General features: G+C 43.9%; 2 protein-coding genes across 7 annotated transcripts in view; one reads left to right on the top strand and one right to left on the bottom strand.

The window, feature by feature from the left end:
* Positions 1-997: 997 nt before the first annotated feature.
* chchd1 (coiled-coil-helix-coiled-coil-helix domain containing 1) lies at positions 998-4,257 on the bottom strand. The gene is made up of 3 exons (XM_085427203.1): positions 3,932-4,257; positions 3,335-3,453; positions 998-1,375 (listed from the first exon to the last, which is right to left on the bottom strand). The coding sequence occupies exons 1-3, from the start codon at positions 4,068-4,070 to the stop codon at positions 1,265-1,267; spliced, it is 369 nt and encodes a 122-aa protein (XP_085283329.1). The 5' UTR covers positions 4,071-4,257; the 3' UTR covers positions 998-1,264.
* A 15,659-nt stretch (positions 4,258-19,916) lies between these two features.
* LOC146656471 (rap1 GTPase-GDP dissociation stimulator 1-B) overlaps positions 19,917-23,117 on the top strand; it is a 28,260-nt gene continuing 25,059 nt past the window's right edge. For 4 of the 6 annotated variants that reach the window (XR_014914248.1, XM_085427198.1, XM_085427199.1 and 1 more), the window contains exon 1: positions 19,917-20,140. Coding sequence is in view for 4 of the 6 variants with exons in the window: in XM_085427198.1 (XP_085283324.1) it covers positions 20,128-20,140 (13 nt within the window). In the remaining 2 variants the exon portion in view is untranslated. The remainder of the gene's footprint in view (positions 20,141-23,117) is intronic. The other 2 variants (XR_014914247.1, XM_085427196.1) reach the window with 1 other exon arrangement.

Genomic DNA, 23,117 nt, shown 5'->3' with positions numbered 1-23,117 from the left:
GAGATTATCAGTGGTCTTGTATGTCTTCCATTTTCTGATGATTGCTCCCACAGTTGATTTTTTCACACCAAGCTGCTTGCCTATTGTAGATTCACTCTTCCCAGTCTGGTGCAGGTCTACAATACTTTTCCTGGTGTCCTTCGAAAGCTCTTTGGTCTTGGCCATGGCGGAGTTTGGAGTCTGACTGTTTGAGGCTGTGGACAGGTGTCTTTTATACAGATGATGAGTTCAAACAGGTGCCATTCATACAGGTAACGAGTGGGGGACAGAAAAGCTTCTTACAGAAGACGTTACAGGTCTGTGAGAGCCAGAGATTTTCCTTGTTTGAGGTGACCAAATACTTATTTTCCACCCTGATTTACGAATAAATTCTTTACAAATCCTACCATGTGAATTCATGGATTTTTTTTTCACATTCTGTCTCTCACAGTTGAAGTGTACCTCTGGTGCAGATTACTGACCTCTGTCATCATTTTAAGTGGGGGAACTTGCACAATCGGTGGCTGACTAAATACTTTTTTGCCCCACTGTAAGTACATGGATGGAAATCACAATGGAAATCTATAACATGGAAAAGATAACAGCTTCTGTTAACCACAAGCTGGAGAAATTTACATCATACTGGGAAAACTGGGTCAAATATATCACGCCTCACAGGCCAGATTTTATTTTTACAAACCAATAACTGTGATGTATGAGAGCATATATTTATAGGATCACCCCCTACCAACACATCCGTTTTTGTTTTGTTTTTTTTGTTTTGTTTGTTGGTTTTGTTTGTTTTCTTATTTCGGATTATGTGATTGTTTCAATTGCTTCTATAGTTGTAAATATTCTCTCTTTATGACTTGGATGTAAATTAAAATACTATTTTGGTATCTAAGGCAGATAACCTAAGCAAGAAGTATGCTTACATGATGTACAGACTGTGAATGCCTGCTTTTGAAACCTTAATAAAAAAAAATATAAATCAAAAAAAAAAGTTTCAATTCAGGACATGAAACAGTTCCTTTATATTTTAAAACTTGTTTTAAAATAAGACAAGAACACAAGTGCACATTACAAACTACCAGTCAGAGGTATGAAGGAACCTTACAGTAATGGGTAAAAGCAACAATCACCCTTTTCAATATTCCACTCATTTGTTTTATTTCATTATTTGTTTGGCAACTGGCAGCTCGACACACCAGGACATAATCCAAATTCATCTCCGAGAGCGTCCTAGTCCAAAGCTGTACAAGAAGAGCATTAAAATGTTTGTGTATCAGATCTCTTTGCACAGGTTGGGATATCTCTTCAGAAGCGCCGTGGCTTGCTTTGGTGGCAGACGTCCTCCCTGGATGTTGCTCTGTCCAGCTTTATTCTTCGCATCAGCCTACGAAGGAAGAAGAAGATTTATTACAGATGTGTTTATGAGAGTAATGTTTCTAAACTACAACAAGGACACTTCTGCCCACTTTCAGCCCAACATTTTGCAGGAGTTCAGAGTTTAGAAAGAATAATGAGGAAGCAGCACAGGTGTGTGCTTCTAGTCTCCCAGGGCTGTTGCTGAGCTGGCCGGTTCACTGAAATGTAACTGTACCTTCTATAAAGTAACCGAACTCTCAGCTCAATGTCAAAACACAGAAAACTGATGTAAACCACCAGTCAAAGGTCGAATGTTTTTTCTTTATTTTCATAACTATTTACATTGTAGATTCTCACTGAAGGCATCAGAAGTATGAATGGACACATTTGGAATTATGTAGTAAACACAAAAATGTGAAATAATTCAACTTTTTTTATACTGTAGATTCTTCCAAATCCCCCCTTTGCTTCGATTAATGCTTTGCACACTCTTGGCCTTCTCTCCGTGGGTTTCACGAGGTCGTCACCTGGAATGGTTTTCCAACAGTCTTGAAGGAGTTCCCAGAGATGCTGAGCACTTGTCGGCCTGTTTGCCTTCATCCCAAACCATCGCCACTGGGTTTAGGTCAGCTGACTGTGGAGGCCAGGGCACCTGGTGCAGCACTCCATCACTCTCCTTCTTGGACCAATAGCCCTCACACAGCCTGGAGGTGTGTTTGGGGTCATTGTGCTGTTGAAAAATAAATGATGGTCCAACTAAGTGCAAACTGGATGGGATGTGTCTGCAGGATGCTGTGAGCCACGCTGGTTCAGAATTCTGAATAAATCCCCAACAGTGTCACCAGCAAAGTACCCCCACACCATCACACCTCCTCCTCCATGGTCACGGTGGGAACCATGCATGCAGACCGCAGTGGACCATCAGACCAAAGCACAGATGTCCACTGGTCTAATGTCCGTTGCTTGTGTTTCTTGGCCCAAACAAATCTCTTCTGCTTGTTGCTTCTCCTTAGTCGTGGTTTCTCTGCAGCTATTTGACCATAAAGGCCTGATTCACACCGTCTCTGAACAGTTGATGGTGAGATGTGTCTGCTACTGGAGCTCTGTGTGGCATCTATCTGGGCTCTAACCTGAGGAGCTGTTAACTTGTGATTTCTGAGGCTGGTGACTCGGATGAATGTATCCTCAGCAGCAGAGGGGACTCTGGGACGGTCCTCATGTGAGCCTGTTTTGTTGTAGTGTTTGATGGTATTGTGACTGCACTGCACACAGTCAGTTTTAGCCATTTTTAGGACTGACTGACCTTCAGTTCTTAAAGTCATGATGGGCTGTTGTTTCTCTTTATTAGCTGATTGGATCTGTCAAATAGGGCTGTCAACTATTTACCAACCTGCCCTGCACAACACAACTGATGGGCCCAACAGCAATAAGAAGGCAAGAAACTCCACAAATGAACGCTGACAGGCTCACCTGTGAGGTGACCATGTCAGGTGACAACATCATGACGCTCACTGAGAGAAGGCCGAGGGTTTGCAGCCCTGTCAACAAAGCAAAGTGTGGCTGCTTTGAGGAATCTAAAATATGAAACATATTTCTATCCATTTATTTAGTTATCTTTTTTTTTTCTTTGCTACATAATCCTGTGTATCTTGCTTCATATATTTGATGCCTTCAGTTTGTATCTACAATGTAGAAATGAGGAAAAATAAAGAAAAATCATTACATGAGAAGGTGGTTCCAAACGTTTGACTGGTAGTGTATATCTGTTAGGAATGGTTGTTTTCTGCCACTTGGTTAAGGTAAGTTGTACATCAAGATCACACGAGGATACATAATTTGCATATGATGCATAATTTATTTTCCATTTGTGTTACTCTAAAATAACAGTAACACTCTTCTCCATCCCCATTCTTAGTTTTTCTGTACTGCTAGAGTCACAGTTAATGCATGGGCATGTTTCACTGAATTCTGCAGAGCATGGACATACCTGAGCCTTTTCCACACACATATAAAAGCTGTTAATCTCATTAGAGCACAGAGTGTCCACAAAGTTGTTCTGCTTCCAACAGGCCATCAGGACTGACATTTCAGTGATACAAGAGGCCTCTGTGGAGAAAGACATTCGTGTTTACACATTAATCCAACTTGAGTCATTCATAATAAATCATTTAACTGGACTTCTACAGGCAACTACAAGTGTAAAGTAAATCCAGATACTTGTGTATAAACACAGAAACGTAACTCTGTTGTAGTTCTTTGAGAAAAACGTTTAATAAATGAATAAAATGTCTATTTGTGATTGATCTGAAACATCCTGCAGATCAAACTGACGTTTTAAATCATCTAAAGGCGGAGACATCTGTCAATTAATATTGCTCTTCTATTCTTCTACGACATCAGTATCCGGTCACTTTTGCAGCATTTAGTTCAATTTGAGTGGAGCACAGCCCCAAGCTCCACCCTGCTGCTACCATCAACACTGAACTACGCTGCATGTAGTCAGCCTGTGGTGGGCCTTCTGCAGTCAGCCCTCTCGGTCCGTTAATCCTGCCGCGCTGATGTATTCATGTCTTTATGTTCTTACCCCCTTTCTTGGGTTTTCGGTTCGCTACAGCGTCTTTCAGAACCAGAGCCCTGTTGGGTTTGAGCACTGGTTTTCCGTTCTGTCCGCGGAGCAGTCTGCTGACCTTCTCCTGGAACACGATGCCTCCCTGCGTGGCCATCGTAGTGTGAAAGTCCTCCCCTCACTGTGCCTCAGCTCCACGGGGAGCTGCTGCCTCGCCGAGGAAATATTTTGAAACTTTGAGAATGAAAAAGCAGAAGAAAAGCTCTCAGTGTTTGTCTCGGTGCTTCATTACCTCACCAAGCTTAGCTGCGCGGCGCCATGTTTTACCGTAGAAAGAAATTAATTGTCGTAAAGGTCTTCTTCTGCTTTATATTATTATTGGCATATATTAGCATTGCAGCAAAACGCTGCATTACCGCCACCAACTGGCGTGGAGTGTGGACCGAAATGTCAAAAAATAAAGATAAAAAATCAAATCCTCCCAAACAAACGAGTCTGCCTTAAAAACAAACTATGGCCTGATAACTCTCACTTCTCCAGTTCTTACGAAATAAATCAACCAAGTCCAGCTTCACGTTCACATCACCAAGCTTTTGGATCATTGTCTTTTTTACAGCATCATATTTCTGACGATGCACTAAAACATGTTCTGTTGTTTCTTCTTCTCTATTGCAGAGTCGGTGTCGTAATGTGTACGTGTGGCGTGACATCATTTGCAAACGTTTTTTTAAATAATTGAAGGAAAACAAGTTACAAGAACACAAAAACGTTTAAAAGACAAGCCAGGGACTCACAGCAATAGCATTAAGAGTCAGAGAATATAATGAAATAAGACAGTAATAATGTTTTCATAAATAAGTAAATACACAGCAGGAGATTTTAAATAAAAACTGCAGTTTCTTACACAATTCAAGTTGTTTTCACAGCTTTCTGGTTGATGCAGCCAGCAATAGAGCTTCATTAATGTAAAAAATAGGACAGGGTTCTTGTTGCTAAATTTACAGTTATGAATGAACAGATTGATGGCATTATAATGGCATGGTCCAAAGCCAACAATAAAAGGATACTCAGTGGTAGCATCGGCTTGATACAAATCTTTATAAAAATCAAAAAATAACACAAATATTACTTTCAATGAGATGAGAATAATTATACTCGATAATAATCAATAATATAAAATATACAAGTTTTCTATTACTGGAGATATGTTGAGTTAGTTTTCCAGAAAATAGCTTCACCATTCCAGGAAGATACATCAGGGTCTAACTCCTCTAATACTGAAACCAATGAAGAAGTGAAATGATAAAATTCTAGCATCAAGCAAAAATGTAATTATATGCAACACTCTCTGACTGGAAGAAATTAGTTTAACATTTAAACCTATTTTCTGCACATTCCAGCACATAAAATAAAATATTTTTTGTGTTTACACTCAGTCTTTCAAATAGATGCAAGTAAAACACAGCAGAAAATAAATAAAGTCACAGACTCAGCGGTCCTGTTGCTCTATTTTCACCTGTAAAGCAGGAGTGGGGTAGGCGGAGGTTTACCCTGGTGCAGGTGTGCCGCGGTCAGTGGAAGAATCCGTGAGTTTCTCTGTGAGTTTCCCATTACTCATAGCTACTCGGTGCTTGTTGGAAGTTTAGGGGTTTTTTTCGCTGTAAAAAGAAGTTTTCTTCCCACGCACAGCGGACACTAATGTTTTTGTCACTTTTTATGGAATCAAACTCAAAGTAAGGTCAGTACTTCCACGCTTTAAACGCTGCACGCTCATACTCTCTCCACACTCGATATATGATCCATTGTTGATCTGCACACAGCTGTTGTCACGAACGTCGCACTCGCTTACGTCACTGTCATGAGACATTCTCGCAAAATAAATCATGGTTTTAGTGACGCAGTAACGCAGCGTTCCTACGGGAAAGTAACGGTAATCTAATTACCGTTTTTGCAGTAATCCCTTACTTTACTCGTTACTTGAAAAAAGTAATCGGATTACAGTAACGCCATTCTCGTCCTTTTAGATCTGAGCTCTGCCTTTGACACCATTTCTCACTCTGTCCTTCTAAGCAGACTTTCCTCTCTCGGCATCTCTGACACACCCCTCGCCTGGTTTCAATCATATCTCCTCGACCGCTCCCAGTTTATTCAACTAAGATCATTCCGCTCTCGTCTATTCCCCGTCACCTCTGGTGTACCCCAAGGCTCAGTTTTAGGCCCTCTTCTCTTTATAATATACATCCTCCCTCTAGGTACCATCTTCCGCAAATTTGATCTTCAGTTTCACTGTTTTGCTGATGACACCCAGTTATATCTCTCTTGCAAACCTGATTCCTCCCTCCCACCTTCTTCCCTTACAGAATGTCTATCCGAGTTAAAATCCTGGTTTTTTAATTTTCTAAAGCTCAATGAGGATAAAACTGAGATCCTCCTTATTGGCACCAAATCCAGCCTTTTGAAGGCTAACCATTTCTCACTCACCATCACTCCACAGTTTTCCCTTCTCCTCAGGTTAAGAGCCTTGGTGTCATCCTAGACAGTTCGCTTTCCTATAAATCTCCCATCAGTAATCTCACCCGTTCTGCCTACTTCCATCTACGTAACATTAACAGATTGCTTCCTTCTCTTTCCACCCAGTCTACGTCCATTCTTGTCCACAGTCTTGTTACCTCCCGTATTGACTACTGCAATTCTCTTCTGCATGGTCTCCCCCAAAAATCCCTCCATCAGCTTCAACTGGTTCAGAACTCTGCTGCTCGCATTCTCACCAGAACCCCTCCTACCAGCACATCACCTGTTCTTCAGGAACTTCACTGGCTCACAGTGAAATTCCGGATAATTTTCAGACTTCTGCTCACCTTCAAGGCCCTTCATAACCTTGCTCCTTCTTACCTTTCTGACCTGTTAACCACCACCTGTTCTGCCCGTTCACTTCGTTCTTCTTCTTCTATCCAGCTTGCTGTACCTTCCTTCCGCCTCACCACCGTGGGAAGCAGAGCTTACAGCTGCTCTGCTCCCAGAAATAAGAAACACTGGTTCTCTCCCAGTTTAAATCCCAACTCAAAGCTCATCTGTTCAAATCTGCATATTCACTGTGAATCCACTGTTTGTTCATTTTATCTTGTGCTTTTGTTTTATTGTTCTTATTCTGCCATTGTTTTACTAAGTGTTTTATCCTATTGTAAAGTGTCCTTGGGTGACTTGAAAGGCGCTCATAAATAAAATCTATTATTATTATTATTATTATTATTACTGCCCATCTCTGAACCCTAGTAAATACAAAATGCAGACTCTTTTTGATGATGGTTTCATTTATTGAAGGAAAAACGCTATCCATCTACCCGCCCATGTGACAAAGTGCCTAACCTTGTTAAATTCTGAATTTCTTTAAATAACAATATATTTTGGAAAGCTCAGATCAGTTTCAGGTGTGAGTACTGCCACACCTGCTGAATCAAGAAATCCCTTAAGCAGAACCTGTCTGACAAACTGAAGCAGGCTAAAAGATTTAATTTTGTTTGATTGTCAGTTGTTGGGATAGGATATCTTTCTAAGCCATGCTATAGCTATTAGGAATGGTTCTTGGTCAAAGTAGACATTCATTTTACCCGAATCTTTCCACTCATAATTGTTTCCCTCCATTTATTTTTCACAACATTAATTTCACCTTCCTCTGTATCCTCCTCACACTTTTGTTGGGACCATGGGTGCTTCTGCACAGCTGGTGCTAGTAACAGCAGCCTCCTGTGAGCCTTGTTGTTGCTGCTACAGTTGATGGTGCAGCTGCTGCTGCAGCCCTGACTTCTAACACGTCGGTTCATCTGACACACTTTGCTGCATTTATTCTCAATTTTACAGCTCCACCATTTCCCCATTTCTTCCACACTATACTCTGTTGGAGCGCGAGCTCACCGCAAAGGCCAGGAATGAGTCAGCTGCATTAAGAGATTTAACTGGGTAATCTAATGAAAATCAAGGAATGGTCAGCTGTCAGTGTTTGTAAGGCCAACCAAGCAATTTGCAATCACGTTTACCTTCTGGTGCTTTCAATAGTGAGACATACCCTTCCCCCCAAAGTCCTTAGAGAAGAAGTATAAATACAAATATGTGGTGCTAATTATGAGATATTAGCCTTAAAGATAAAAGTGATTCCCAACAGTTACTCAGTCCAGCTCTGTCCACAAATGGAGAAAACCTGGAACAGAAGAGAACCTTCCCAAACCAAATTACTCCAAGATTGCACTGATGATTCATCCAGGAGGTCACAAAACCCAGGCGTCCATGGGAGCTTTCCAAGGAGAAAACTCACATTTAGTCATATTACTACCACACACCTGTATTTGTTTAGGATATCATGATAAACCAACACAAAGTACTGTGGAATTGTGAAGTGGAAGGAAAATACTACAGGGAGTTTAAAATGTTTTACAAATAAAAGTTTGACAGATGTGATGTGATTATTTATTAAGCTTCCTTTGATACCCAGTATGAATCCAGCTGATCTGTGAAGGCCTCAGATGTTTGTGAGAGAACATTAGTAAACAAACAGCACCACCACCAAGACTGAGGAACACATCTAAGGGGGTCAGGGATGAAAGTGTGGAGAAGTTATAAAAACAAAAACAAACCCCAAGTTTTAAACATCTCAAAGAGCACTGTTCAATCTATCATCCAAAAAAAGAGTAAAGTGGACCTAGTTTGGAAAGAAGAATGGGTGAAAATTACAATCTGTGGATGTGCAAAGCTGGTAGAGACTTGCAGCTTAATTTCAGTTAAAACTGTTCAACAAAGTTCAAAGAAAGTTTGATAAGACTGTTTTATTCCTTTGCCCTATGGGTCACTAATTTTCTCTGCCAGTTTGACACCTGTGAAGATAAGAAAAATAAGGATTTTAGCCATACTTTATTCGACTTCAGCACTCTGGAGGACTGCAAACAAGACCTGGACAGTCTACAGTATTTTATTGATGTTCCAAGCACGCTCCGTAAGTCTGTGGAGTTCAGCCCAGAACATCACGCCACTCAATCAGGTGATCTGCATCCACACTAGAGGCTTTCTGTGCTTCTCTATTTTCTTGTCTACACAGAACAATTAATGCAGGTTTAATCAGCATATCACTTTCCTGTTTTTCTTGTTATTATTATTGTTGGTTTTGGGTCAATCAGACTAAATCTTGGGTGGCTGTACGGTCTTATTCCACTTGCCCTGAAATTGAATTAAATATTTGTGTTGTAAGTGAAAATGTTCTGATGTCAAATCTTAATGTTCAACCGATATGCGTTGCTGAAATTAACATGCTGTCATCTACTTGCCCTTTACAGAATAGAAACACAGATTTTGCCTAATGGAGTACTCAAGACCCCTCGCGTTGAAAAAAAACTAAAGGAATGTCAGATTATAAGTGGAGTGCACATCACTAAGATACATTAATTTAATCTGAAGAACATTTTTAAGGTGGCGAAGTAGATGTCCATCACTACAGTCATTTGGTCTCATTCTGCCTCGCCTTCCTCGATCCTCAGTATGTGCTCGGCTTCTCTTCTACTTGGTCTATGTCTACATGGTGTTCAGAGAGAATGCAGGACAAGTCTTAACATCTGCTGTTGTCTGAGGGAGGCGGCATCAGCACAAATAACACTGGTACGGTGCGTGGTATCATGTGCCAGCTTTGTAACAACAGCTTTCAGAGTAAATAACACACCCATACAGTCATACTGTAAAAATATATGAGGAAATCATGAGACATAATCTGAAATGTCACCTTAGCTGCAGGACTGGCTGTACTCAGACTCCACTCTTCAGCCTTTTGAAGCTCTCTGTCTGAAAATAGCTGCGAGCGGAACGTGTGAACGAGAGGGCAGGAGGAATATCTCAGAACAACAAAGAGACAGCTAAATAATTCTTTGTTCATCACTATCAGAGATGAACCCTGACTCGTTAAAGGAAAGTGTGCGTTCAAACTGCTTTCTGTATTTTAGATAATCTTTTAAAACTTTCACAAAAACTACAATTTCATTTTGAAAACGCACACACTTTACTCATTAGTTAAAAAACTGGTAAATCCACTCTTTAAACCCCTGGTGAAACTCTTTCCTGTTAACTCCCCGTCGGCTCACACACTTCAGAACATGTTTCAACACATTCTGTCAGTGTAATTTCCCCCCAAAGGGCTGGAGCATGTATTCACTTCAGTTTGGTTGTCTGTCTGTCTGTTAGCAGACCACTTTTTTTTTTCAAGATACCAATACCAGCTGGAGCTGATTTAACTTTGGTGAAAATCGGGTCAAGATCACACCACAATGTGACAATTATTCGAACTTTATATTATTCACAATTTTTCCAGGATCATTTTCCAACTTCACAACAATATACTAAACCTTGGGAGTACCTAGGTTATAGTCATGACCTGTTTGAAGCTGAGGCTGAGCTTCAGAAGCATTGTGTCAAGGCTTGGTTCAGCTGTCAGGTGATCAGCTGACTTGTGAATCATTGTCACGATCTGATGTGTGTTTAGGTGGTGATTTGGTGAAAGAGATAGCGAACCAGTACGCGACATAATGGGACATGGAAGCAGTGATGACCTTCCACCTGTTCATAAGTAAACGTAATCTTTTATCTGTTTTGGTATCTATCTATCTATCTATCTATCTATCTATCTATCTATCTATCTATCTATCTATCTATCTATCTATCTATCTATCTATCTATCTATCTATCTATCTATCTATCTATCTATCTATCTATCTATCTGTCTGTCTGTCTGTCTGTCTGTCTGTCTGTCTGTCTGTCTATCTATCTCTATATCTCTCTCTCTCTCTCTCTCTCTCTCTCTCTCTCTCTCTCTCTATATATATATATATATATATATATATATATATATATATATACACCCAGCACGCCCCTGCGGGCGGTTTATCCTTCAAGCTCGGGTCCTCTACCAGAGGCCTGGGAGCTTGAGGGTCCTGCGCAGTATCTTAGCTGTTCCCAGGACTGCGCTCTTCTGGACAGAGATCTCCGATGTTATTCCCGGGATCTGCTGGAGCCACTCGCCTAGCTTGGGAGTCACCGCACCTAGTGCTCCGATTACCACGGGGACCACCGTTACCTTCACCCTCCACATCCTCTCCAGCTCTTCTCTGAGCCCTTGGTATTTCTCCAGCTTCTCGTGTTCCTTCTTCCTGATATTGCTGTCATTCGGAACCGCTACATCGATCACTACGGCCGTCTTCTTCTGTTTGTCTACCACCACTATGTCCGGTTGGTTAGCCACCACCATTTTGTCCGTCTGTATCTGGAAGTCCCACAGGATCTTAGCTCGGTCATTCTCCACCACCCTTGGGGGCATCTCCCATTTTGACCTCGGGACTTCCAGGTTATACTCGGCACAGATGTTCCTGTACACTATGCCGGCCACTTGGTTATGGCGTTCCATGTATGCCTTGCCTGCTAGCATCTTGCACCCTGCTGTTATGTGCTGGATTGTCTCTGGGGCATCTTTACACAGCCTGCACCTGGGGTCTTGCCTGGTGTGATAGACCCAAGCCTCTATGGATCTTGTGCTCAGAGCTTGTTCTTGTGCTGCCATGATTAGTGCCTCTGTGCTGTCTTTCAGTCCAGCTTTGTCCAGCCACTGGTAGGATTTCTGGATATCAGCCACCTCCTCTATCTGCCGGTGGTACATACCGTGCAGGGGCCTGTCCTTCCATGATGGTTCCTCGTCTCCCTCCTCTTTCTTGGGTTTCTGCTGCCTGAGGTATTCACTGAGCACTCGGTCAGTTGGGGCCATCTTCCCAATGTATTCTTGGATGTTCGTTGTCTCATCCTGGACTGTGGTGCTGACACTCACCAGTCCCCGGCCCCCTTCCTTCCGCTTAGCGTACAGCCTCAGGGTGCTGGACTTGGGGTGAAACCCTCCATGCATGGTAAGGAGCTTTCTTGTCTTTATGTCAGTGGCTTCTATCTCCTCCTTTGGCCAGCCTATTACCCCAGCAGGGTACCTGATCACGGGCAGGGCGTATGTGTTGATGGCCCGGATCTTGTTCTTACCATTCAGCTGACTCCTCAGGACTTGCCTGACCCTCTGCAGGTACTTGGTGGTTGCAGTCTTTCTAGCGGCCTCTTCATGGTTCCCATTTGCCTGCGGGATCCCCAGGTACTTGTAACTGTCCTCTATGTCTGCAATGTTGCCTTCTGGTAGTTCAATCCCCTCAGTTCTGACTACCTTCCCTCTCTTTGTTACCATCCGACTACACTTCTCCAGTCCGAACGACATTCCAATGTCATTGCTGTATAGCCTGGTAGTGTGGATCAGTGAATCGATGTCTCGTTCACTCTTGGCATACAGCTTGATGTCATCCATGTACAGGAGGTGGCTGACAACTGCTCCGTTCCGTAGTCGGTATCCGTAGCCAGTCTTGTTAATGATCTCACTGAGGGGGTTCAGGCCTATGCAGAACAGCAGTGGGGACAGAGCATCTCCTTGGTAGATCCCGCACTTGATGGTAACTTGTGCTATGGGCTTGGAGTTGGCCTCTAGTGTTGTACGCCACATCCCCATTGAGTTCCTGATGAAGGCTCTTAGGGTCCCATTGATCTTGTACAATTCTAGGCATTCCAGTATCCAGCTGTGGGGCATTGAGTCATAGGCCTTCTTGTAATCAATCCAGGCAGTGCACAGGTTGGTCAGTCTGGTTTTGCAGTCTCGGCTGATTGTTCTGTCTACCAGTAGCTGGTGTTTTGCGCCTCTGGTATTCTTGCCAATTCCTTTCTGTGTCCCGCTCATGTATTGACCCATGTGCCTGTTCATCTTAGCCGATATGATGCCTGACAGGAGCTTCCATGTAGTACTGAGGCAGGTTATTGGTCGGTAGTTGGAGGGGACCGGTCCCTTCTTGGGGTCCTTGGGGATCAGGACCGTCCGGCCTTCAGTTAGCCATTCCGGGTGTCCCTCGTTAACTAGCAGCTGGTTCATTTGTGCTGCCAGACGCTCGTGGAGTGCAGTCAGCTTCTTCAGCCAGTAGGCGTGAACCATGTTGGGCCCTGGTGCTGTCCAACTCTTCATACTGGAGACCCTTTCTTGGATATCTGCCACTGTGATGGTTACTGGACCCTGTTCAGGGAGGTCGCTGTGGTCTGCCCTCAGATCCCCTAGCCACTGAGCATTGCCGTTATGGGTTGCATCCTTCTCCCATATGCTCTTCCAGTATTGCTCCGTCTCCAGCCTTGGTGGTGCTGTTCTCTTATTGTTCCCTTGCCACTGAGAGTACACCTTTGCTGGTTCTGTGGAGAACAGCTGGTTTATTCTCCTGCCTTCTATCTCTCTGGTGTACCTCCTCAAGCGGCTGGCCAAGGCTGTGAGTCTTTGCTTGGCAGTTTCCAAGGCCTCAGGTATGGACAGCTTGCTGTATTTCTTATGCACCTTATTTGTCGCACCTTTCTGCAACTCCGTTAGTTGGCTAACCTCCCTCCGTGCTACTTTGATCTTGCCCTCTAGCCTCCTTCTCCATGGAGGGTACTGCCCCTTGTCGCTGTTCAACTTGTAGCCAAGCATCTCACTGATCACTGCTGCCGTATTGTAGATCAGCTTGTTAGTGTCGGTAATCGTGGTTGTAGGTATCGTCCGTAGTGCTGCATTAACATCATCTAGCAGACCTTCTGAGGGTATATATAGATATATATATATAGATATATATATATAGACTGAAGGTGTCCACAGCAGAGTGGGCAATTTCTAAAAAAAAATGTATAAAAAGAAATGTGTATCCTCTCTTAGTCATGTTGCAGTAGGCTTTGGCTGCCAGGGCTTTCAGTGATACACTCACATTCAAACTGCTCTTCATATTTGTGGCCACCAGATGTTACCAAAGAGGACTGTGTTGCAAAGCTCCTCTGCCCTTCTGTCTCTTCTCCTCTTGCTCTCTCCCTCTCTGTCTGTGTGAGAGTGTGCAGCGAACCACGCCCTTGTCTTGCAGAGGTGATCCTTTCTTTTTTGCTTCCCATCCTTTGTTCCTGCTCACCTGAGTTTAATTAACTGTCTCACCACTAGGAGAGATCCTTACCTGAGTACAGAACTGACCGTGTTTGTGAAACTCAAACGTGTAGAGTTACAGCTGCAGTTAGCGCCTGCCTAATGCGTCCCTTAATTCTGGCAAAGCATTGGCCAGGGTTTAATCACCTGTTGGGGCAGTGTGTTTTGATGCATTCCCGACCTATAGGAGTGTGTAGCAACTTTGCTGCACTCAGCTGCATGTGACGCTGAAACAGCTGCAGTAATTCACTCCTTCACTTTCACTTTTCCTCTAGAGCAGTCTCGTGATGACATATTACACTCAGCCTTTGACCAAGTGATGAAAATTGATGGTGATACTCGCACGCAAGAGGAAAATACCCAGTTGTTGGTGCTAACAATCTACCGGGAAATAACTTTCCAGGCGGATTTTCCGATGGTGCACGCCCTGCCCTGAGTGTGAGAACCAAATGGAAAGTCCTAAAGTGCCCATGGGCCCACTGCTTTTAATGGAGGTGCCTTCTGAGCGCGTCAGCTTGAACCGATTTCTCCAGAGATGTGCGGATCAATATCGATAGTATCGATACCAACACTAGTATTGGTATCGGATCGATACATTGCTTTTATCCTTCAGTGTGTAGCCCGCTGAACTGTGTTAATTATGTCTTTGGGAAAAATAAACCTCCAACATGCACTATGAAAAATGTCCAAAGCTTTTTGTGTGCTGAAAGACACAAAAACATTCCAGGTCTCCAAAAACCCAGTTTCTGTTTAAAATGTTTCACAATTTGCTAGTTGAGAATTCGTCTCATTAATCGTGGCACACTACTCTCCCCCATTTAGCTGCCTGAGTCACATCGACAGTACTGGCCCTGTATTTACTTGGTACTGGATCGATACCAAAATGTGTAGTGTGGCACAGCACTGCTGTGAACGAGGGAAAGTGTGAATGTTGAAGGTTTTTGTTGAAGCGTCCAGGTAAGTATCTACATGTTAAATGACAACATATGTGTGTTCAAATAGCATCGACACACAGCTTCAGGTTCTTTATTTCTATATGATAATTCTTCATAATTAAACAATAAGAACAAGCAGTCTGATGTCCTGCAATCATTACGAAGCTATAATCTGAAATACAATAACACATTAAGTTTTTGCACAAAGTATCGGTATCGGATCAGTGTCATCGATACCACCCTGAATTTTACTCGGTATCGGATCAGAAAGGAGATCAGTGGTATGGCACATCACTAATCACCAGCGTGCATGGAGATATGGCTTTGTATTAGTTGTGGCGAATGATTCAACTCACTGTACCACAGAACTGAGAAAAAAGGAAGAAGTGGTACACACGGGTCTTTATTTGTTAGAGTGTGACACCGTGTGTGCAAAAGAGGGTATTACAGCTAAAAGGAAAAAAAGTGGTAGGACTGAGCTAAAGTACTCTCTGGCTCCATCCGGTGGAAGGAGCGTGAAACTGCAGGTCACTCCCCAGCCCTGGTGGACACGGGTAGAATTCATTAGAAGAGTAATAAATGCATAAATAATAAATAAATATTCTTGTTGCGTTCCCATATGTCTCCACTTCGTTAGTGACTCTAGTCACATGTATATAATGTTTCCTCTGTGAGAGCGTCTGTTCCTCTATCCCTGTGTCGCTCAGGATCCGTGTTCCCAGAGTTTCCCAGCCTCTACAGTTTTTTCAGTTCAGGTTTTCTCTTTAGTTTCTCATTTTTGATTGGTTTTCTTATCTTTGTACTGTTTTAGAATCATTAAATGGTTCACTTTTCGTTAAGTTCATTTCCTGCCCTCACTCTGCACTCTACATGATCTGCTGCCCGCAGTCTTGACAGGTCCTTTACTTCTGATACATGATTATTATCATCATTATTTATTTTTATTGTTATTAGCAGCAGTGGTATTTGACAATAGTAACTCATTCAATTAATCAGAGTTGTAAATCATTAGTATAGTATATTTTATGAAACTGATAAAACTAATAAGTGCTGCTGACCATTAGTCAGGATTACAGATGCCCACTCAACAGGTAGCAGAGGACATTACCTTATACGCACAATCCTTTGTACCAGCTTTGAACCAAACTAAGCTTTATAGACAGGAACAGGCAATCCTCACAGCCATGCCTCTTAGGCTACGTTCACACTGCAGGTCTTTATGCTCAATTCCAATTTTTGATCAAATCCGATTTTTTTTGTCATGTTGCTCACACTACAAATAAAATGTGACAGCAAACGCGCTCTAGTGTGAACGGTTCACGGTCCTCAAAGCGGCCCGCATGCGCAAAAGAAGACGTCACACACAACGTGCTCTGTTTACGGAAGTAAAAATGGCGGCTACAGAGCTGGTAGGTGTTGTTGCAGGAATCTATCAATTTGTGCACAGTCGTAACCGACAGAATTTTGACAAATTCATTAGAGAAAGAAGGACACTGAGAAAACAGAGAGCCCGTGCTTTAACAGTGGCCTTGTTTGGAGCAGTGGCTGCTACCTCGGTGCAGAGGTATATATGGACATGGAGTCGGAACCAGTGAGTGGCCCTTGACTCGCTCCGTCTCCAGTTTCCGCCACCATGCTTTCTCGTTTGTCTTCTCCGGCGCTGATAATTGGCGTCTGTCTTGTGTCAGTGACGTAAAAGACGGATTTAATGTGACTTAATAATGTAAATAACCTAATAATGATCCTTATTGCTGTTTTAGAGAGGAGCGGTGCTTCAAAGGATAGCTGCAGATTTCTGTCAGACTCTGCAGATTATACAGAACAAATAAAATGTTCACGTTTCTCCAACGTTGTCTTCCCAACAGTTTCACTGACATCTACACCGGATGGCCAGGAAGCGTTCACGATGTCTTCTCCGGCACTGATAGTTGGCGTCTGTCTTGTGTCAGTGACGTAAAAGACGGATTTAATGCAACATGACCATCAAACAGCAGTCGCTTTCTGAAACATCAGATATGTATCGGATTCAGCACCACATATGAAAGTGACCCAGATCGGATTTGAAAATATTGGATTTGTGCTGTTCACACTGTCACACCATGATCAGATAGATGGGTCGCATAGGGTCAAAAAATCTGATTTGATGCGCTTTCGCCTGCAGTGTGAACGTAGCCTAAGTCTTCCCTGTTTTAGTTCCTGCAGCAGCACAGATTCCAGTACAGTTCCTGAAGCTGAAGCATTCGAAATGTAAACTCTCCCCCAGAGAGTGAGAGTGGGGGAGAGATATAGGAGAAGAGGATAATGAACTTAACCTGGGTGTCTATTGTCTTGGGTAGTCTGGGAGATGAGTGGATGATGGGGTGGGTACAGTTTTCTCTGTGGTGGGGTCGGGTGGGCTGCTCCAGATTCTGTGGGGCTGGGCGGTGCTTCTGTGGACCCCGGTCCAGATGAGCCTGGGCCCCCTGGTCTTGGTGGGTTCCAGAGAGCGGGGGTGCCTACTGGGGTCAGTAGGGGGAGCTGGCCCCAGGGAGGGGCCACTTGCCTAACCCCCACCTGTCTCCCTCTTCCCGCTCCACCACAATCACCCACACATGCAGGGCCTTGGGGTGCAGGTGTGTCACCAGGGTGCAGGGGAGGCATGTCTGTGTCTATATGGTCTGGTCTCCCCACTCTCCCTGCCGGTGGCTGACGCCCTCAGACATCGGTGCTTTGGTGGTTCTTGGTGTCCGCGCCTGGGTACTCAGGTATGCACCGGCTCCCGGTGGCTGCTTGTCGGGGCCTGGCGCCTGTGGCTCGGTCGGGCCCCTTTGGGGGGTGGGGTGCCCTCGGCCTCTGGGCCTGCGGCTCAGTCCCCTCTGGCACAGCTGGCTGCCGGTGGAGCTCAGGGGCACGTCACTGCAACCCCCTCTGGCTTCTGCTCCGTGGGTGCTGGGTGACCCCTCGCCCGGGCCTCTCCTCAGCTCTTTCCAGGAGAGTGGCGTGGTTGCCCCTCCGTTGGTCTTCCTTGGACTTTCATGCTCTGGGGGCCTCTGGATGTCTGGAGCCTGGATCTCCTCCATACCTGCTTCATGCCCTGGGGGACGGGGCTATGGCCTCTGTATAGGAATTTCTTTTACTTATGTATTAATCACATTATTTTATTGTATGATACCTTGGTGCCACTGGATTTTAACATGTCTCACACTCATACAGTAAGACAAATGGTGGGGGGTCCAGTAAGGAAGTTGGGGGAAGCAGACGACTCCACAGGAAGAGTCTTTTGTGTCTTCGAGGACTCTGGGAGGCAGCAAGGGAGTGTGAACCTTGAGGTGTGAAACAGCTGTGTCCTGCCTTTTGTTCCTGGAGAAGGTATTTAACTGAGAGCCATGCTGGGCTCAGACTCTGCTGACCGTCTGCCCCGCGGTCATGCAGGGACTTCATCAAGCTTGGTTGTCTGTCCTTTGTGTGTTTGATTAAAGAATGTTAGCTACCGCTCGTCTGCAGGCTTTATTTAATGGAAAACTTCCACAACACCCCCCACACCCTCTAGCAGATCGTTACATGAAGGAACCTTTTGAATACAAGCGTGCTCATGCTCACAGGTGTACACACGGGTGCTCACAGACACAAACTACACCTTTCTTGGCTGCTACCTCAAAGCACACTATGCGCTGTCGCTCTTACGTGCTGCACAATGCTATCGGGCGATCGTGGCTCAAGAGTTGGGTGTTCGCCTTGTAATCGGAGGTTGCCGGTTCGAGCCTTGGCTCCGACAGTCTCGGTCGTTGTGTCCTTGGGCGAGATACTTCACCCGTTGCCTACTGGTGGTGGTCAGAGGGCCCGGTGGTGCCAGTGTCCGGCAGCCTCGCCTCTGTCAGTGCGCCCCAGGGTGGCTAATGTAGCTGCCATCACCAGTGTGTGGATGACTGGATGTGTAAAGCGCTATACAAATACAGGCCATTTACCACATAGATATATATATACACATAGATTATCACGATGGTTTTTATGCTTGTTTTCTCTTTTTTTTCTCAACTGGTGATCCAGGTGATACATATATATATGTATATGCATGTGTATTTTTTGCCCCCCCCCCCCCCCCCCTTTTTGTTGTATTTAGTATAATCCTTTATGATTATTTCTATTGTTTTTAAATCATTTATTGTATTTATCTATTGTATAAGTGTTTTTTCTCCTCTTGGGTATTTGTTACAGACAGCAAAGGAAGAATTTGGGGGGAAACATGTTTCTTTAGTGTGCATATGACAATGAATCTTTAACACACTGGGCTATTCAGCGTGATCGATCTGAAACACAGCAGCAAGTCCACCTCTGAATGGCTCAAAAAGAGGATTTGGGATGGCGTAGTCAAAGTCTGGACACAAATCAGACTGAAGCATGATTTAACCAGGCAAACCTTCCAGAGTGGGTGAACTAAAACACGTCTGTAAAGAACAGTGGGCCAAAAATTCCTGTACAGTGATGAAAAAGTCTCATTGCCAGTTATTACAAATTTCTTTTTTGCCATGAAGAGTGACAAACACATTTATTCGAGGGCAATCAGCTTTTGTTTTTGTTTTACACACGAGGTCAGGAAGGTTTGGATAACCTTTTTATCACACGCTGCATTTTGTGTTTACAAGAGTTCTTTATGTCAAATATTAAAAGTTGACCATCTGAAATATGCAAAAAGAGAAAAAATCAGAAAGGGCAATGCACACAGACACGCACTTAAGTTATAGCCTGTTTTCCCAAAACATTTAAAGAGAAATATTTGTATTTCATTTGTAAAAACTCCGCAGATATTGTCAGTCTTTTCTATGTGATATCATGTTTACACCATCAGTCTCTAAACTAGTCCCTTGTTTTATATGATAAAAATATACATACAATAATATATAACAGTGAAATATATTTTTAAAAACATCAAATATGTAAATATCACCGTGATTTGCTTGTTATATTGTACATAATTGTCTTTGTTCGTTTGTAGCTTTTCTTTCACCACCTGTACTTTGAATTTGTCAGGCAGAAAGAATGAACACACGATGGGAGCAGACAACGCACGCGCAGTGGGAGCAGAGAAGGGCAGCGTGAAGCGAGGCAAACGAAAAGGAGAGTTAGGTAATAGGATTAGTGGAGGAAGAGCAAGGACAGGGAAGCAGGCAGAGTGAGAGGCGGGACACACCTGACTGAATCAGGGAGGGCGGCCTCTCTGCACACAGACGCGCACTCAGTGCTAGCAAGCAGGCGAAGGCAGTTAGCCAGCAGCCATGACAGACACTGGTGAGTAGCTACATCCTCGGTGTGTGTGATGCTTCTATCCTTTCTTGCTCTGTATAAAAGGTAAAACGATTTGCAGCCGGCGTGGTGCACTGTGCTGTTGCGCCACTCTGCAGACCAGCAACAGTGAGTTGTTTGTGCCACCGGCCAGTAAGATTGCAGCACTGTGCAGTTCAGGAGTGGATGGACATAAACTTACCAGCTGAGCCACACAATCAAACAACCAGCCTCGTCTGTGCAGCGGCTTCTCCGGTCTGTGGCGTTGCTGACTGCTGCTCTGAGGCATGAACCATTTCTTTGCGTCCTCATTGCTCATAGATACCATCATAATACCAGTACTATCCAAAATGTACCGCGGAGTCTAACAGTGGAATAAACACAACGAGCATCACAGTGACAGGATTTAGTGGCGGACGGACTGATGGGATTGGATTTCCCAGTTGTTGCTGTTATTGTGTCCATGCATGCAGTCACGTTTGTATATAGGCACCCTGGGGACTTCTTGGCATTACATTGTGAGACTGACTAGGAAATTGTTGGCCTGTGCTTTAACACAGACGCATGCACACAGTGCCGCCCTGACTGCTCAGCTGGTTGTCCACCAATCCAAAGGTTGATGGATCGATTCCCTGGCTACTGCAGTCTGCATGTCAAAATATCCTTGGGCAAGATGCCGAGTTGCCTGCGCTTCATTCGTCTGAGTGTGTGTGGATGAACGCTATAGAAGAAAGTGGTTGTATGAATGTGTGTGCGACTGGCTGAATGAGGCTTGTAGTAACAAGTGCTCAGCACAGAAGAGTCTATAAGTGTCTTTACACATGCAGAAGGACACGAGGGCTAGATCGTGACATACAAGTGTGTGTATCCGTTTCCTAGCCCCCTCCACCCGGGCTATTTTCAATCGACTTTATAGGGATTAGCCGAGGTGATTACCATCTGCACTCTGTGTGTGCGTCTGACTGAAATGGACTGTATGTGTTTAAGAAGCTCTTTAGCTTTGTTATTGAGTTATGCTCCGTGCCTCTGGTTGAAGAAATGTGCAAGCGTGCACAGCCCTTTGCTGGCACGTGTAAACTGTTCAGACTTTATCCAACCACATCAGAAACATCAGTGTTGGACGGCTCCTGAAAAATCTGTTGTTTCCTTTATACTTATTTAAAGGTTTAAGTTTAACCAAGACTTTGTTTATTGGTGGGTAAAAGAGGAAAAATAGCATCATGTAAGTCGTATTATATATTGTACAAGATCAGGATTAGGAGAAATATAATTTTGTTGTGGGAGTTCAGCTGAATTTGGCAAATAGTAGATAAGATAAGATAAGATAACCTTTATTAGTCCCACACGTGGGAAATTTGTTTTGTCACAGCAGGAAGTGGACAGTGCAAAAGTTATGAGGCAAAAATTAGAATACAATAAGAATAAATACACTACACAACTGTACAGAATAGAATAAAATAAAATACTATATACAGTAGAATAAAATAAATATACAATAAGATAAAAATAGAATACAAATACAAATACTATATACAACTGAGTAAAAATACAACGATGACAGAAAGGATTATTGCACTTAGTGTTATTGCACATGTGTGGATGTGTGTGTTTGTTCAGTTAAAGTCTTTGTTGTGGAGTCTGACAGCAGTGGGGAGGAAAGACCTGCGAAATCTCTCCGTCCCACACCGTGGGTGCCGCAGTCTCCCACTGAAGGAGCTGCTCAGTGCTGTCACAGTCTGCTGCATGGGGTGGGAGATGTTGTCCATCAGGGATGACAGCTTAGCCGCCGTTCTCCTGTCACTCACCACCTCCACTGGGTCCAGAGGGCATCCTAGAACAGAGCTGGCCCTTCGGATCACCCTGTTCAGTCTCTTCCTGTCCCCAGCAGAGATGCTGCCGCCCCAGCAGACCACACCATAAAAGATAGCAGAAGCCACAACAGAGTCATAGAAGGTCTTCAGGAGTGGGCCCTCCACTCCAAACGACCTGAGTCTCCGCAGCAGGTACAGCCTGCTCTGCCCTTTCCTGTAGAGGGCGTCTGAGTTATGAGTCCAGTCCAGTCTATTGTTCAGATGAACACCAAGGTACCTGTAGCTGTCCACAGCCTCAATGTCCATACCTTGGATGTTCAGTGGTTGCAGTGGAGAATGCTTGTGCCTGCGGAAGTCTACCACCAGTTCCTTGGTTTTACTGGCGTTGATCTGGAGGTAGTTCAGCTGGCACCAGTCCACAAAGCTCTATAAAACACTCTAAAAATAAGGAGGATTTTCACTCCTGATATTTGATGTAATTAAACATTTGTCCCCAGTTCTTGTTAACCTTTCAGCTGATGTCTGCGAAAGTTCTCAGTCATCCAGGTCATCGTAGTCTAAGGAGCTTGGAAAGTTTCTGGACTTCTTTAAGTTGCTTGAAGACGTTTCACCTCTCATCCAAGAAGCTTCTTCAGTTCTAAGAGTCAATTGGTGGAGAGTCCCAGTCCCGTCTTCATGCAGCTGAAAGAAGTCCAGACGCTTTTCTTTCTGACCTCGTTAGACTTTCAGCTGATGATTTCTTGAAGAAGTTGTGTTGTTGGCAGGACTCTAGTGTGGTTTTTAGTGGTAGTAGCTCTGGTCTCCAGCAGCTTCTTCATATACGTTCTGCATGTGGTGGAGCATCATATCAGCTACAATACCCGTAAGAGCGCTGCCAAGACTTGTAGAAGAAAATAGGAAAAACATTTTTAATTGTCGGATAATGACGTCGGCAATCTCGCAGGCTAAAGCTCTAATGCCAGTTTGTCACTTTTTTCTCAGTTGCTGCTTTGTTGATTATTCTGCTTTTCATCGTGTCTTTTCTGCTTATAATGAAGCTTTATTAATTAGGGTAGCTTGAATGTTTATAGTCCTTATCTTTCCAGACTGTTTTCTCACTATTTTTGAATTTTATTATATATTTATATTTTAAGCCGTCAGCAGTGCAACAAGGAGCAGGATGAGCACTGCCA

The sequence above is a fragment of the Rhamphochromis longiceps genome, linkage group LG13 (genome assembly GCF_057381845.1).
Source record: "Rhamphochromis longiceps isolate RC_006_pf linkage group LG13, R_longiceps_female_GT1.1, whole genome shotgun sequence".
Taxonomy (NCBI): Eukaryota; Metazoa; Chordata; class Actinopteri; order Cichliformes; family Cichlidae; genus Rhamphochromis; species Rhamphochromis longiceps.
This window is presented reverse-complemented; position numbering and strand designations above follow the sequence as displayed.

Excerpts from the sequence above, each read along its gene's own strand:
- chchd1 (XM_085427203.1), bottom strand. The coding sequence starts at position 4,070 with ATGGCCACGCAGGGAGGCATCGTGTTCCAGGAGAAGGTCAGCAGACTG. Across the intron at positions 3,454-3,931 it reads CCGAAAACCCAAGAAAGGGG|AGGCCTCTTGTATCACTGAA; the intron begins GTAAGAACATAA and ends CTTTCTCCACAG. Across the intron at positions 1,376-3,334 it reads TGTGTGTGGAAAAGGCTCAG|GCTGATGCGAAGAATAAAGC; the intron begins GTATGTCCATGC and ends CTTCCTTCGTAG.